We start from the raw sequence: 17,176 nt of genomic DNA on the forward strand, positions 1-17,176 counted from the left end.
ACTTTCCCAACAGATTATTTTGAAGGCAGCTTAGGTAGAGAGTACTGTATTAACCATTTTATCTTTTCTTCCCTTTCTCTCAGCACTTTTCTATATAATAGTCATTTTCTTTCCATTTTCTTGACAGAGGAGGAGGGAAGAGACTTGAGCTGTATTGTAGCTTCTCTTGTTCAAGTGATGCTGGATCCCCATTTTAGGACAATTACGGGATTTCAGAGTCTGATTCAGAAGGAGTGGGTCATGGCCGGATATCAGTTCCTAGACAGATGCAACCACTTAAAGAGATCTGAGAAAGAGGTAACAGAATTGTAATGCTCATTGTGAGTCATTTAAGTGTGCACAAGATAAAATTCATGTCATCTTGTGAAGAGGTGTTCTGTCTAAAGAGATGAAGAGGCTTTTAATATTGCATTGGGTACCTCTTAGCATTCCTTAGTCCAAAACTAATGATGGATTAGCATCCAAATTGATACACTTATGAAGATTATTATAAGTATATAGGTAAAAATTCCAAAAAAATTGTTGCATTTCTTCAAGTTGAAAAGTACTTGAAAAAATGCTGTATTTCTTCTGCAAAGCAGATAACAAGCACATTAGGTTTTTTGAAAAATCAGTTTTGGAATACCGTGTTTTCTTAAAATGGGGCACGTGTGTAAGAATGTAAAGTTGGAGAAGAACACCTTCATAACAGCTTTGGGCATAGTGTCTGCCTTGGGTGCAGAGGTAAACTGGGAACAGCCTATAGGCATCTCACAGATGTAGTTGTTGCAGAGAGCACAGTCTGACTCATGGGGTCTCAGGTTTAACAACAAACTGCACCATCTGAGGAAATCTCAGTTGTGACTACTTCACTTTTAAATTGCTGGGACGCCAAGATAGAATAGTTGTCATCAGCTGCTGTACTTTGGGATCCACCACGTGACCTAGAGGCTAATGACAACTGGTTTCTGAAACTCTGAGTTGTTTTCCCAGATGTCAAGCCTGCACGGTCTACCAAAAGCAAATCACATAAATTGTTTTCTGGTTTGGGGTGTTTTTTTCTTTTTTTCAGTGTTCTAAAGAATTATTTCCAACATAGGTTTAATCACATATTTTAGTGTCCCCCATTCATATAGTGACACCTACCTGTTTACTTTGCCGTTTCAACATACATGCTTCTTAGGCAAATGAGGGCTGTGATGTTAATGGCAGTTGAACATACTTCTAAGCTTTAATAGAAGCCATGATGACCTGTCCACATATCCTTGGCTCAGCTTCAGAGCCAAGTGTTTTAGGCTGAAATGTTTTCTTAGTAATCTTAACATGAGCCCTAAATTTGGAAATAAATGAGAATAACCAAAGGACAACATTAAATAATCCCATTTTCCATTTGTCTGCCAGTCTCCTTTATTTTTGCTGTTCTTGGATGCCACGTGGCAGCTGCTAGAACAGTACCCAGCAGCCTTCGAGTTCTCAGAGACATACTTGGCAGTGCTGTACGATAGCACCCGCATTTCCCTGTTCGGCACCTTCCTGTTCAACTCCCCTCACCAGCGGGTGAAACAAAGCACGGTAAGTAGGATGGTGGCAACAGTGACTTCTCTGCCTCGTGCAGCTTTATGGAAATAGAAGTGAAGTACAGTTGGCTGCATAGTTAAAATATGTAAATTAAAACTGTCTTAGCTACCATGTTAAGCTGCAATTTCTGAATGAATTATTTAAAGACATATAAAAACTAGGACCCTGTTTCATTTTTATGAGTATTTTAGGTATATTTCTCTAATGTACATTGTTCACAATAATACACCAGTTTTTAGGGACACCTGCCTGAGTGGGTAGAGCACACAACTTAATCTCAGGGTCATGAGTTCAGGCCCCTTATTGGGTGTGGACCTATTTAAAAAAAAAAAGAAAACATGATACATAACAAAAAAAATTAACCAGTTTTTAAAGATATAAATTATTTTAACCACCTTAAATGTGTTTTCACATTTGGGGTGTTTGGATGGGTAATTGAAAATGTCCTGCTAGAGGACTTTTATTTCTTAGAAAAAAAAGTTGTACAAAGCGAGATTATTTTCTTCAAGGGTCCTGTGGAGAAGGACTGTCAGAGAGCAAGGGTAGTCATGGTGCTAGGCTGAGATTCTCAGTGGGTGCTGGACTGCCAGATAATGTCCCACCTGTCACACAGCAATCCCTTTGGGGTAGGATTATCCATTTCTAGTCACAATTCAATGATCTAGAAGGAAGAATCATAACTAAGGAGAGTCTCAAGCCAAACTTGAGACTAATTTCTGATTGCCGCTGGTACAGCCTTCCGAAACCACAGGTTCTGGCTGGCTCACCCACATTTAAACCAACAATGAGAATAGCAGATAAATGCTGCAGCAATCATTGGAGAAACAAGAGCAGCTCCTGTGGGCCTCTAGGAAGACTTTCTAAGAGGGTTGCCTCCACGGTGAGCTGTGGGGTCCTTAGCCTTGGCAGTAAGGCCCTCATCCAGGCGATGTGGCCTCATAAAATGTGAATCCTGCCCAGGGTTGGAAGAATGGTGAGCCCAGGTTCCCCATCTGTAAAAACGGATCCACCAAACTAACAGTACTACTTTTGGCCTCATTCTGTGAATTGAAAACATTTTGTAAACTGTGAAGCATTATGCTTCACTATTTCCTAAAGAAATGAATTATTCCCGATGTGGATGTGAAAGACAAAGTGCACTGGACATGTAAGGAAATGACTTTATCAATGAGGAACCTCCCAAAGCAAAGGAGAGGGGATCTGGGGGCTTGGTTATGAGAGGGAGCAGGCAGGAGAGGGAGGTAGAACAGGTCTTGCCTGCTTCTCTCCAGGGGCTCAGGGTGAGAGAAGTGCAACACTGTCATAGGGTATTTATTTCGGATTGGAGAGTTCGGGAGAGAGATCTTCATAAAATAATTTCTCTGCTTCCCTAGAAGAACGTGACCTATCTCAGTCCTGCACTGACACCAATTCTGGGCTTGGGCTCTGGAGGTGTGGGCACCTGTTTGTTCCTAAACTAAATGGTCTCTGAGATGCTCCTTTTCATTTCTCATTCACGGACCATCATCAGTTTGGTACCTCTCACTGTGCTGCGGGCTGGGCTGCATGTGGTGGTGTTTGCCTGTCTTTTCACTGCCCTGAGAGCACACCCATGCACATACACACACACACACACACACACACACACACACACACACACACACATACACCACTGGAGCCTTCAAAATGTTCACAAGGCGAGGAAATCAAATAGCCTTGTTAGACACAAAGCAGGAGATGTAAAATGCCAGTACGTGGGTCTGGAGGTGCCAGTGACCGCAGTACCTCAGGTGGGTGCTGCGGGAGGTCTCTGTGGAGCACGAGCTGGCCCCCTGGATGCACTCTCTCCTCCCTCTCCTTCTCGGCTGGATTCTGGATGTGCCGACATAGGTTTACAAATAGATTTCTATGCAGGAATAGAAGTTAAATATTTTTTTAAAGTATATCATCTGTTTTCCCTGGTCTGTGCTCCAGTGCTGTATTTTTTTTAACTGGACGTTTTTCAAAAGCTTTTTCTGGCAAGTCCTAACATGGGTCCTTCCCTCCCTCAGTGCTTCACATTTATGATTTATGCAGTAGCCAGACTGGAGGCCGGGAGCACTGCCTCTGCCCTCCCTGGGAAACCATTGACTTAAGGTGCTGAGTTTTAGCACGACCCCACTGTTCTCAGTCGCTTCCACAAAGACGTTTCCTTTTTTTTTTTTTTTTTTCCATTCTGAGGCCGCGTTAGATGCTCACAGTCAGGTACTGTTTATGGAAAATCTAATTTTCTTCCTTGGAGATATTTTTAGTTTTCACATTAAAAAGAAAAGACAACTGATTTCTATATATTTTCCTAAGGGCCATTAAAGCAGGTTGGGGTTTATGTTTTACTAGATTTCAGCCCCTTTTTTTTTTTTAAGATTTTATTTATTTATTCATGAGAGACACAGAGGGAGGCAGAGACACAGAGGGAGGCAGAGACACAGAGGGAGGCAGAGGGAGAAGCAGGCTCCTCGCAGGGAGCCTGATCCAGGGACTCAGTCCCAGGATCCCCGTGATCATGCCCTGAGCCAAAGGCAGATGCTCAACCACTGAGCCACCCAGGGGTCCCAGATGTCCCAGGCATTAGGTTTCAGCTCTTAACAATAATATTTTTTAAAGCAAATGTGTTGTTTCTACACGGATATATATGATGAAATCTCTAATAACTAAAAAAAAATGTTTTTAGTATATTTAGTGCTTAATGAAAGTTGAGTTTTACTCATTTGAAATAGAAAATTTTGTAAATGCCCTGTGCTGTTAGATAGCTTACCTGTTTCCTCCTGGCCCCGAGCCAACATTGTGGGTGGGTCACACCTGCTCACACTTGTGGCACGGAGCTGGCCTCCTGACTGCAGCACTGCTTTTCTGATGATATTTACTCTCTGCTTTCTTTCTAACTTCCAAAGAAATTCTTGTGTTTTTGGAGAATACTGAAAGATAGAGAGCAGAAAAGAAGAATCCATCATCTCCCACCATCCAGAGATTCAGTATCTTGAGATATGTCCTCCAGAGAACTAGTAATCTGCATAAACTGTTGTGGTAGCCTGCTTTTGTCACTCATCCAAGACAAGGGTCCTTTCTTTTTTTTCTTTTGTAAAGATTTTATTTATTCCTGAGCGAGAGAGAGGCAGAGACATAGGCAGAGGGAGAAGCAGGCTCCATGCAGGGAGCCCGATGTGGGACTCGATCCTGGAACCTGGAGATCACGCCCTGAGCCAAAGGCAGACACTCAACCACTGAGCCACCCAAATGTCCCCAAGGGTCCTTTCTCCACCTGACTAAGTGCAGTTGCATTGTTTGAGATGATCCTCACCTCCTCCATACAGAAGTGGTGGGCTCTCACCCCACAGTGTCATGCCACTGGGTCACCAGGTCATGTGAACCCAGAGCAGGCTGGAGGTGGGCTGCGGGGAGCAGAAGGCCCAGCCACTGCATGGTCTTCGTGGCCTTGGCCAAACTTTAGGACTGCAGGGAGGGGTGGATTCCCTCCTCCCTGTTTCTAGGCTGTGGTTCAGATTTTGAAGGCCACTGGAAAGTGACGGGTAGCTGTCCATTTAGAAAAACAGTCACACAGACAGTAGTAATTTCCTTCCAGAGACTATCTCACACATCCACTCACTGAGTTTTACCCCCAGCAGGTACTTGCGTAAAGTGCAGGATGGTGCACTCAAAAAGTAAACTGCTACAAGTACCAAAGCTACTGCAACATGCTTAAGACTCTATGGTATCATTTTTGTGAAGTTTCACTTCTAATAACATACTCATTGCTCGGAGGGCCCAGCTTCCTCAGCTTCCAGAAGAAAGTGCCCTCTGCTCGCTCATATTGTGTGTGAGATGTCCCTCTTATCTGAGGTGCCAAGAACGTCTCTTCTCTCAAAGCAAAACATGCTGCTCTCTTGGGGGGCTCAAGTTGCTCCAGTCCAGAAAATTCAGCTTAGGTAGTGATGAAGGGTTTGTCACAAAAAAGGAATATATGTGGGAAAATCTTTTATTTGGCATCTTTTCATAGATATCCAAATATTTTACTTTGCAGGAATTTGCTATCAGCAAAAATATCCAGTTGGGTGACGAAAAGGGTTTAAAATTTCCCTCAGTTTGGGACTGGTCTCTTCAGTTTACAGCAAAGGATCGCACTCTTTTCCATAACCCCTTGTACATTGGAAAGAGCACGCCCTGTGTCCAGAATGGTTCTGTGAAATCTTTCAAACGGACAAAGGTAAGTCACAAAAATGCACTAACAGTTAAAACCTGGTATTTGCTCACACCTAACAGAAAGCATATTTTCAGAACACCTAGTATTAAGAGCCAAGTCACTTATCCTGACGATACTGCCCATGCAGATTTTGAGGGATCATTCCTTTTATAACTGAAATGACCATGCCCCGACTTTGAGGCCCACAAAGCCTCTCAGCATCTAGGATTTAGCAGATAGCAACTCTGAGCCTAGGAGGCCCCATTCCTGAAACCCATCCACTTGCCTGTTCGTTCTAGAATGAGCCAGGTGTAGTTTTTCCTAACCCAGGAGTCTTAGAAATTTGCATTTAAGCAAATTAACCAACAGGATGTATCACCTCCCCCCCCCTGCAGCAAGGACTAATAGCCAGGGTCCGTCCCTAAAACCATGGAACCCCAGTGGAGGAGAACTGGGATGAGGATTACTGGGGAAGGAACAAGATGTTCCTGATGGCTGCTGTTCAGCCACTTTTTCATAGTCCTAGGTTTTTATTTGCCACTGCACCTTTCCTGTTTTTCCAAAAGGGGCAGCGCCAGAAAAATAATGCCAACCTCTCTCTTTGACAGAAAAGCTACAGTTCCACACTGAGAGGAATGCCAGGTTCCTTAAGGAATGGAATCATCAGTGACCCAGACTTGGTCCCAAGGAGAAATTCATTGATACTAAAAGCGAAGCCCGACCCTCCGCCCCCACCCACCAGCCAGGACCATGGTGCCGAGCAGTATTTTAGAGAATGGTTTTCCAAACCAGCTGACCTGCATGGCGTTATTCTGCCACATGTCTCGGGAACACATGTGAAGCTCTGGAAACTGTGCTATTTCCGCTGGGTGCCCGAGGCCCAGATCCACCTCGGGGGCTTCATCACCGCCTTCCACAAGCTCTCGCTGCTGGCGGACGAGGTGGATGCGCTCAGCAGGACGCTGCGGCAGCACCGGGCCGGGTCCCTGGATGCCGGCCACGCGGGCCCGGACGAGAGCCGCATGTACTTCCGGGTCAGCGCTCACGCCACTCCGGGGACACCGGACTTCCTGTCGTCTGCTTTCCCATTTAGCCCTGTGGGCAACCTCTGTAGACGGAGCATCTCAGGAACGCCCTTGAGCAAGTTTTTAAGTGGGGCCAAGATCTGGTTATCTACTGAGACGCTAGCAAATGAGGACTGAGATGGACTTTTTAAACATGCTGAGGGAAGCCAGAAACTTCTCTTAAAATTGCTAACCTAGGCACTTGAGGCTCTAAGAATTTTCTATGTCAGATTAACAGTGGAAATTTGCACTAATATTTAAAAACATGTTGAATTCTGCTTCCTTCGCAGGTTTTCAAAAAGATAGGCAGCCCTCTTCTTTTCGATGACCTCTCTGTCCTCTCAGGGCTGCCTCAGCCTCGGGTGACCTGTAGGCGGACTTCCCACTCTTTCTCCTATGAGCAGAGGAGCAGGCTTTGTCTGTGCCATTGATCCTGTCTGCAGCCACTTTCCCCTACCACCTGGTAAGGGTTACCTGAGCCTAGGTCACCACTGCACAGAGGCAGACAGGAAGAAAGTTAATGTTCAGTAGGCATTCCGGGAAATGCCCCACAGGCCTGGGTATTCCTGCAGGTTTCTGGTCACTTCGGTTCTGACTGAGCTCCCTGAGCGGACAGTGATGGTGGATCACTTTGTTTAGGACCGTATATCACTGTGTTTTAAAATCACGAGTTTGCTTTTACCATTGTAGGGTTGACTAAAACGATACGCACTGTTGACTGTTGACTTTAGAAGCATTTGTTATAGATGATGCCAACATAGAAGTGCCTTTGATGTTACTCTGGAGCCCAACACAGAGTTAAACACAATTCCAGTTTTTACAACAAAGTGTTACAAGCCTCGATATTGAAAACAGGCCTCCTGCCCCTGAGGTTCATACCAGGAGCCAGGAGTCTCGAAAAGTGCATTTCTTCCCATCTGAAGGTCAGCGAGGGCACAGTGGGCCTGTGGGCAGGTGGGTGTTGGTGTGAGGGCAGCAGGGGTGAGTGTGGACAGTGCTGAACCCACCCTGGAAAGTCGTGGTCTCCCTCAGAGGCATCTGGGTGTCCCTATCAGTATTGGCAGCGGGGTCACTGTTGGTGGCACCTCCCATTGGAAAGAACTGATGGGATTGTGAGGCATCGCCCTCCTTCTACCAACCAAGTTCCTGGTGGTGAGGTGTCACCAAGAGGGGAAAGAAAAGTGTACTTCTCTCAAAATACTACCATTTGAATGTTCCCGGGTGGAATGAGCCAGAGCAGCACAGGGGGGTGGGTGTGCTTGGTCAGCCGGTGGGACCCGAACCGGCCAGGGCTGTGCGGGCCAAGCTGAAGCTCTAAGGCCAAGGCCTCACTCAGCACCTTGCCCTCCACTCCTTGCTCCTGCCCACACCCTAGGCCCTGTTTACAGGATGGAGGGGTTCAAATTGGGCTCTTAGAGTTTGTTAAACTGCCATCTTAAGCTTTAAAAAAAAAAATTTATAGTGAAGTGGCTAGTTTATCTTTTCTAAAACAAGTTTTTTCAAAGAAGTCTTTCACCTTTATGTGAAATGAATAGCTGTTTCTATTCAAATTACTTGCCTTTTTGGAATTCATGTCTCTGGACCTCAAGGGACAGAAGTTCTTATAAAATGTCTTAGGAAATTTGTCTTGTGGATAAGCCCAATGTTTGTGCCTAGAAAATAAGGGCTTTTTCAATTTATATAACTAAATAGCACTATTGCCATTAAATATTTTATAGTCCTTGATTGGAAACCAGTCCCAATCCCCTTAAAATCCCACAGCATATCCTGCCGTAGAAGTGTAATAATTCTCCCTTTTTGATTAAGCTTCCTTTTTATTATTACAATTTCTCTAAATTGGGCTTGGAGGGGTTGTTGAGCATTTATTTCTTTATAATTATCTCTCCTCACACATTTATTTCAACTCCTTAACAATTTTCTTAATTTACAAATTTAAAAGATTAGGTACTATTAATACTGTTTCAAAACAAAATGTGCATATTTTTATATGATAATCAAATGTAGTAAAATACGGTTTTTAGTTTTATTTTTTCTGGACAGTTGTTCTATCATGATTATTGTGCCAGTTTTCGTGCATAATATGAAAAACAACTATAACAGTTTTAAGTCCTGGCCGTTATAAAGCTGCCTGGCACCTTTGCTGGCAGGACGTGGTGGCAACCGAAGTCCTACGTGTGGTTATGGACACTGCATGGAAGAGCGCTTCACACCCTTTGGCCCCACAGCCCTGCGAACAAGCCCGTGCCCACAGGATGCCACATAGGCACCAGACAGCCTGGGACTTCCTAGTACTGAACTTAAAGATGTACAGTGTGTTATTTTATGATGGAAACGGTTTTAAAACCAAAAATGTCTTAACTTTATTTAAGAAAAGTATATTAATTTGTGCTAACAGGGGATGAAAATTAGTCAGCATACCTTCAACAAAACCTGCTTGCCGTAGCAGTAACCTCAAGTAGTTAGAACTTGATTTTGAGAGAAAACGAAAACCTTTGTGCCTAAAATTATGACTTGAGTTAAATAAAGTAGGATGAGCAGGAAAGATGAGAGATCTTGCTGTTCAACAGTGATGAATGTGAAGGAAATTTTGACTGCTAAATAAAATTTCCACAGAAATTGATTGTCGTAGTTGTCAATATGAAATCATGTACAGGAACATAGTGATTCAAGAAACAAAGGCATTTTCTTCCAACTATAGTCATGTGTGTGTCATCCATTCAACCTTTTTGCCTGCTCTAAAGCAACAGCTAATGAGCAGTAACATTTTTGACGTGGCTTCAGCACTGGCTGCAGTTAAGGCCATATGGGTATTAATGGACGGTGCCCTAACTTGTCCTTCCATTAAATAAATGACCAAGCTGGAGAGTAATATTCCCTAAGAACCTCTCAGAACTAGTCTGTGGGGAGACTGGAGTCCCCGCCGGACTCCTGGTCCACTCATTCTGGTTAGCTGCCTTCCTACCATACACTTTCCTTGTCCTGGGGCTCTTGTGAGTAGCCCTGTTGTAATTACACTGTCTATACAGAAAATTGCCCCTCCAGTCAGTAGGGAGGCTACGGATGAAAAAGGGACCATTACCTTTAAGAGACTATTCATTCCTTTAATGATTTAGGCCCAGTAAGTAAGAGCAGGTAAAAGTTAAGGAGCTTGATGAGAATATTTTTTTAATTCCCAGAGAAAGAATTTGAATTGTTTATGCCCTCCTTAGATAATCATAAAACAAGAAAGTTAAACAGCTGCATATATCGGCATATAGAAAACCTTAAATTCAGGTCTCTCCAATATGCTTAACTGGAAACACTGGGTGTGCAACTTTTATAAAAGCCCAAAAGCTGCAAAACATCCTGTTTGGATGGTTTCCAGTTGCTATGGAAGTCTAGTTTAATAACGTAGATGCATCCATTTCCTAAAATGGCCACCAAGGTTCTGACCTTCTAGAAAGTTCATTACCTGCTATGTGGAATCAAGGAGTACATTCAAACCACGACCAAGTTTTATGATGCACACACTGTACAACAATGATCTTGTTTATTACTGACAAAGCAAAATCAAAGTTAAAAATGTAATCATGCTTTATGCTTTTGAAAATCAGTCCAAGTACAACCAGACACCCCGACACCACAGCTCTTAGGAAAGGCTTTTGCTCTTTGCTCCAACTGCAACCACATGGCAGACTTCCACTTCGGCCCCCAACTTCTGCAGCTCATCCAACCAGATCATCTGCTTATGTGAAAGGCGATCATTGGGGCCTTTAACTTCCACCAGCTGGAATATAATTTTTAAAGTTATTAGTATCAAAAAAAGTTACTAGTATCTTACTGAAACAGAATAGCCAAGTACACTATAGTAGTTTTCACTGATACTGCTCTACTTATATATAACAGAGATGTAAACATGAAATTCACTGGTAATTATTCTGTAGAAAGTAGGCAGTTCTTCACAGAGAATTAGTAAGTTGATTCTCAAAACACAGTTGGAAAATAGTTTTAAAGCATTAGATTGTTGCTCCCCTGCCTAAAACTCGATTACTTTTTGTTGCGTTTGCAATTAAATCTGAACTTTTGCCATGACCTACAAAACTATAATCTTGACCCTGCCAACCACTTCAAAGTTCCTGAGAAAGACTAACCTCTTTCCAACAAGGGCTCTTCTTCCTCTTTTTATTTTTAAGATTTTTATTTACTTATTTGAGAGACAGCACGAGCACAGAGGAGACGGCGAAGCAGGCTCTCTGCAAACAATGGAACCTGACGAGGGGCTCGATCCCAGGACCCTGAGATCATGACTGGAGCCAAAGGTAGATGCCTAACCAACTGAGCCACCCAGGTGCCCCTGAAGGGCTGGCCCTTCCATATGCTTGCTATTCCCTCTGCCCAAGACATCCTGTTCTTCACATGTCTGACTTCTTACCCGTCTTTGCTCAGCTTAAATTCATCTCAGAGAGGTCCAGCAACACCGCTAAATAGAGTCCTTCCTATGTACTTCTTCGTGGCATTTATCAAAAGATAAAACTGTTACGTATCAGTTCCACGAAGGCAGGAACTGTGTCAGTTTTATTCACTGCAGATTACTGAACTTCAAAACATCAATAAAACTACCCAGATTTTCCAAATTTGACAGAAACTATAAATCCAAAGATCCAAGCAGCTCAATGAACCCCAAGCACAGAAACATAAAGAACACTACATAAAGAAACAGAACTGAGTTGCATAATCAGTGATAAAGGGAATATTCTAAAAGCAGCTAAATTTTTTTAAAGCTTTAAGGGAAACACCACACAATTATCATTAAAAAACAATGCAAGCTAGAGAACTGGACCAGTATTTCAAAGTATACCGAAAGAAAAAAACTATCAACATAGAATTCTTTCCTCAGAGAAAATATCTTTCAAAAGCAGATGAAATAGGGCAACCCAGGTGGCTTAGTGGTTTAGCGCCGCCTTCAGCCCAGGGCGTGATCCTGAAGACCCGGAATCGAGTCCCATGTCAGGCTCCCTGCATGGAGCCTGCTTCTCCCTCTGCCTGTGTCTTTGCCTCTCTCTCCCTCTAGCATGAATAAATAAAATCATAAAAAAAAAGCAGGTGAAATAAAGACTATAGACATAGAGAACCTAAATAATTCATTACTAGCAGGCCTCCATTTCAAAAAGTGTTAAAGTTCTTTAAGCAGAAGGAAGATAACAGCGTGTGGAAATCTGGATCTTTATGAAGGAATAACAAGTAGTAAGAATTTGTATCTACCAGGGCACCTGAATGGCTCAGTCAATTGATCATCTGACTCTTAATTTTGGCTCAGGTCATGACCTCAGGGTCCTGGGATCCAGCCCTGTGTTGGGCTCCATGCTCAGCAGAGGCCTGACGATTCTCTCTCCCCCTCTGTCTTTGCCCTCCCCCCTGCTCATACTCTCTAAAATAAATAAATCTTTGGAAAAAAATTTGTATCTAGGGGAGGAAAAAAATTTGTATCTATGTGAATAAATATAAAGATTCTTAGTAATCAGCTGTAGAAAGTCAAAAAATGTAGAGTTTATAACATGTAGGAATATGTGAACAGTACAAAGGCCAAGAGAGGAGATATAAAAATATACTCATGTTCTTTATACTATACACGGAATGGCCTAACGTCACTTGAAAGACAATACATTTAAGATCTACACTGTCAACACTGGATCAACCACTTACAACAAAGAGCTACAGATAACAAGCCAGCTAAGAGTTAAAATGCAATCCTTTAAAAAAATAAAAAAGGTAGAAAAAGGCAAGAAAAGAACAAGAGAGCTGAGACAAATAGAAAACAAGTATCAAGATGGTAGCTTTAAAGCCAATCATCAATAATTACATCAATTGTAAATGGTCCAAATACCCAATTAAAAGGCAGAGGTTTTCAAACTGAATGAAAAAGTCAGACCCATGTATAATGCTACCTACAAGAAACCCACTAGATATAAAGACAAAAATAAGTTAAAAGTAAGAGACTAGAAAAAGATACATCCTGTTAGCACTAACCAAAGGAATGCTGGAGTGACTATTTATTGGTATCAGTCAATTTCCGGGTAGAGAACACTGCCAGAAATAAAGGAGGGTCACTTCACAATGATGAAGAAATCAGCTCATCAAGTGGACGTGACAGGCCCTTAGGTTTTTATATCTAATCAGAGAGCTTCAAAATATATGAAGCAAACTGGACAGAACTTCAAGGAGAAACATTCAAATCCAGAGTTCCAGTCCAAGATGTCCCATGAACCCAAAAGCATGATCCATTAAAGAACAGAGAAGTTGGACTTGGTCAAAACTTAAAATTTCTGCTCTTCAAAAGACACTATTATGAGAATGAAAAGACAAGCCACAGCCTGGAATGAAATATATCTGATACAGGACGTGTATCCAGAATTGTTTTTAATCTCAAAGCCCAATAATAAAAACCAACCTGGGACGGGCAGCAGAGTAAGACCAGGGTGGGGGCAAGGGTGGCCCTGAGGTCACAGCGGGTAACAAGGCACTCACGGGGAGCTTAGAGAACAGCTCCCAGTCATCTTAGCCTCCTACTGTTCACACCCTGCAGGATCCCTTCCCTGGGAATGGGGGCTGGAATCTGTGACTTGCTTCTAACAGAAGAATACAGCAAAAGTGAAGGAATGTCCCTTCTGAGATCAGGTTGTGAGGGACTGGCTTCCATCTTGCTCATACCCTGGCTCTTCTCACTTGCCTGCTCTGATGAAATGAGCTGTCAAGTGGAATGCTGCACAGTGGACAGGAGAGGCTCACAGGCAAGGGGCTGAGGAGGAAGTCCCAGCCGACAGCCACCAAGGAACTGTGGCCTTCAATCCAATAGCTCTCGAGGGACTCAATCTTACCAATAGTCATGCAAGAAATGCCTACATTATAGCCTTTGATTAAATTGCTAACACAATTATCAGAGAAAAAGCGTTCTCCTTTCTGGTGCAGCTGACCTTAACACGACGACTCTGGGAGTTCCACACCACCAGGTCCGGGAGGCCGCCTCGGCAGTGTCGGAAGTCCACAGCCAGGCGCCTGCACACACCACTGAGGACAGGGCCGCCCAAGCAGGAAACAAGATCCTGAACACAAAATACATGGATGGTTAGCCTTTCCTTTTGACAGAGATCCTGAGATAGTTTCCGTGATCACAAGATGTAAAAACTGTGTAATTCAGCAGAAATGGATTCCAAGGACACCACGTGTCGTTCTGCGGCTCGTGCCAGGGCTCCAGAGCCACGGGCCAAAATGCCCACCGGCAAGCGCTGGGAAATCAGTTTTCCTTTGGTCAGTTATACTTCTGTCTAGATGGGAAAATCCTGAGAACAGATGAAGAGGAGGGAATTCAGTGTAAACACTCAGGACTATGACAGTGTTGAAGGCCTAGAGTTGCAAGGACAGGAACAGCATCCTCCCTGCTGAGGGTCATAGGTCAGGCAAAGGGAAGCTGTCAACTAGGGGGAAGAAGGCATAACTGGGCTTATTTTGTGCCTCGACGTGTTCCCATCAGTAACAGTGGCATATGGACTAGGACATTACACACATAAATGTATGCACAGGCACATTCACATATATATATATATGTGTGTGTGCGTGTATATATATATATTTATACATGCACACACACACATATACACATCTTGCCAAAAAGGTACCCAGCACTGGGAGGTGTTACTTTCTGACCAAATCCTGCTACAGATTTTCACCTGAGCTTGCTGAAGAGAAGCAAAGCGATCCCAGCTGACAATGGAAGCCACTCTGCCTTCCTGGGCCTGCCACGCGGCTGCCACCCAGGCTCGCAGGCTCTCCGCAGGGGCACTGTGAATCAGCTGCAGCCGGGCCTCGATGGCCGGCCCACGGCTTGCGAAGAAGCTGTCTGTACACAAGTCCAATGGGAATGCCTATGTTGCGGAGAAAACAAGCTAGGGTACTGTGCCTGGACAGAACCGGATTAATCAGAAGAACTTTCAATACCTATAACGTTTGGAAACTGGCCCATCTAATTAAACTGACACATTCTTCTTCTCAAAAGATACGTAAAAAGTATCTAAGTAATCTAACCTAAGAACAACTTACTGCACTGGTTTGTTAGGTGAAAAGGGCTTTCAGTTTATATCGGTGGCACTCAGAGCAGGCAGGGGTGACAGCACACATGAGGGTGCCAGGCTCTGACAGGAGCCTGATTTAAGGTCAAAGCTGGAGAAACTTACAAGTTTCGAGAGGAATGATAAAGGTAAAATAGATTCAAGTTTAAAACTTAAAAGACTTACGTTTTAAATTCTATGAATCCCACTGTAAATTAAAAACTATTTTTACAGAGAATCAGCACATCCAAAAGACCGTAATTGGCAGGTTTCTGATAGCCACAGACACACAGCACAGGTGGGCAAGAGTCACAAAGCACAGGGACATCTGCTTGCCTAAAAAGCACATGCCAGACACAGCGTAACTTGAGCACCTGGTAGGCATTTCTGAAGACGTCAGGTATCCCGTCCATGAAGATTATATCCCACAGGAGGAGGCCATACAGTGTGCTGAAAGTGGACCCTTCCCCATGAATCCCTACGACCAAAGTCAACACACACAGGAAAGTCAGGTTTTTCAGTTTTTTAAAAAACCACCATCATTACCTACTGCTTATTCAATTTGAAGGAAATTATAGATTTTAGTTTCAAATGCAAATGCTGTTTTCTTGCCATTCCTAGCTCATTTGTTTACATCACATTGCTTATATACAGAAGGCTCATTTAAAAGCAAAAATCTTGGGGACACCTGGTTGGCACAGTGGTTGAACCTCTGCCTTTGGCTCAGGGCATGATCCTAGTCCCGGGACTGAGTCCCACAATGGGCTCCCCACAGGCAGCCTGCTTCTCCCTCTGCCTGTGTCTCTGCCTCTTTCTCTGTGTCTCTCATGAAGAAATAAATAAAATCTTTTAAAAATTATAAAATAAAAGCAAAAATCTTAGTAACCATGGGAAAAGTCAAATACACATTTCAGAGCCATAAAGTAGCAGTTCTCCAACTTTAGTGAGAAACATAAGAATGTGTTTAAAGATGAATAAATAAAAGCAGATTCCCTCCTCAGGCTCCAGGGGTTCAATTTGGTGGGTGTGGGTGGGCCAAGAACCCCACACGGGGCTCTGGTGCATGGTCCCTTCCAAGTGTGCTTGCAGAAAGGCTTCCCAGAACAGATCTACCGGAGAAAGACGAGCACCCAGGAGGCCGTGCCCTCTGACCTAGCAGGTGCTGTCTCCATTCACCTCACTGGACCTAGGGTTCCAAAGCTTTGGCCTGGACATGCATGCCTGCCCAGTGTTTCTGAGATTCAGGGCTCTTACAGAAACCTAGCTCAGACCCCTTCCTCACACCACATAGAAACTGTACTGACTGGGCTACGACCTCAGACAATTGACCATGTGTCCAGGCCATGTAGGTGTTGGAGCAGAGTCGACAAGACCAGGGGCATGGCCTTGGCACAGCACATGGACCTATCTCCAGGGTAAGTTCTCTGTGCTTCAACACACTTGACCAGGGATAGTGGCCATGCAGGTGCCTCTCTCCCCACATTATGGCCCTGGCCCAAGGAGGTGCTGACCCCTGCGACCTTGTCCTGACATGCAGGCACAAGGGCTCTTCTGGCCGGTGGGCCCTGTCCTATTCTGTACAAGGTCACAGTGCTGCAAAGGACACAGAACAGAGACCAGGCTGTGCCCACACATATGTCCATATTAAAGTACACAGACCAGAGACTCTTGTCAGAAGTGGTACAGCACCTTCCAATGTCCTTGCAGCCTGTCTCAGAGATGCCAAAGATAGCAGCAGGAACAACTGGAACGTACTCAGGCGTCCAGGCTGGGGATGAGCCTTTTTTCACCAACAAGCTTTACCTGGGATCCTGGGCTCCTGCCCAGCCAGGGGTAATGCTGGGTCTTGACTCCCAGCCTGATTTCTGCCCAGCAGTACACACTGTCCACTGTCTAGGCAAGAACACTGGTGGTCAGAACCCGGCCCTCCTAAGCAGTCTACACCATAGCCCACTGTATTATAAGTGAAATCATTTTTGGTGAGCTCCTTCTGAGTAATGCAGAAATAAACATCCCCCAAAGGGAGCTTGAGATTGTCCTTATCCCAAACCACCTCTCAAACAGATGGACAGCAAGGGTTCCACTCATTTTCACTGCATCAATTTTATCCAATGAAGAAAATATTTTCTATAACAATACTTTATGCTCTGGAATTGGAATTATCTGTCCATTTTTCAGGCTCATGGCTAAACTGAAAGTGTTTCACTGAGTTTGGCTCACAGCCTGCCTGCCACCCACCCTGCTGTCCTCTGCCCTCGACTGCCTGCCCAGTTTATGCA

General features: G+C 44.0%; 2 protein-coding genes across 8 annotated transcripts in view; one reads left to right on the forward strand and one right to left on the reverse strand.

Annotated features, from left to right (window-relative positions):
- The window catches only part of MTMR10 (myotubularin related protein 10), a 54,416-nt gene extending 44,984 nt beyond the window's left edge, over nt 1-9,432 (forward strand). For both annotated transcript variants that reach the window (XM_041753040.1, XM_041753039.1), the window contains 4 exons: nt 128-297; nt 1,381-1,551; nt 5,594-5,776; nt 6,361-9,432. In XM_041753040.1, coding sequence (XP_041608974.1) covers nt 128-297; nt 1,381-1,551; nt 5,594-5,776; nt 6,361-6,954 — 1,118 coding nt within the window. In that variant the 3' untranslated portion in view covers nt 6,955-9,432. The remainder of the gene's footprint in view (nt 1-127; nt 298-1,380; nt 1,552-5,593; nt 5,777-6,360) is intronic.
- An 891-nt stretch (nt 9,433-10,323) lies between these two features.
- The window catches only part of FAN1 (FANCD2 and FANCI associated nuclease 1), a 38,559-nt gene continuing 31,706 nt past the window's right edge, over nt 10,324-17,176 (reverse strand). For all 6 annotated transcript variants that reach the window (XM_041753034.1, XM_041753033.1, XM_041753031.1 and 3 more), the window contains 4 exons: nt 15,272-15,375; nt 14,520-14,714; nt 13,767-13,895; nt 10,324-10,582 (listed from right to left, as the gene is read on the reverse strand). In XM_041753034.1, the coding sequence (XP_041608968.1) occupies nt 10,445-10,582; nt 13,767-13,895; nt 14,520-14,714; nt 15,272-15,375 (566 nt within the window). In that variant the 3' untranslated portion in view covers nt 10,324-10,444. The remainder of the gene's footprint in view (nt 10,583-13,766; nt 13,896-14,519; nt 14,715-15,271; nt 15,376-17,176) is intronic.

Source organism: Vulpes lagopus, chromosome 4 (genome assembly GCF_018345385.1).
Source record: "Vulpes lagopus strain Blue_001 chromosome 4, ASM1834538v1, whole genome shotgun sequence".
NCBI lineage: Eukaryota > Metazoa > Chordata > Mammalia > Carnivora > Canidae > Vulpes > Vulpes lagopus.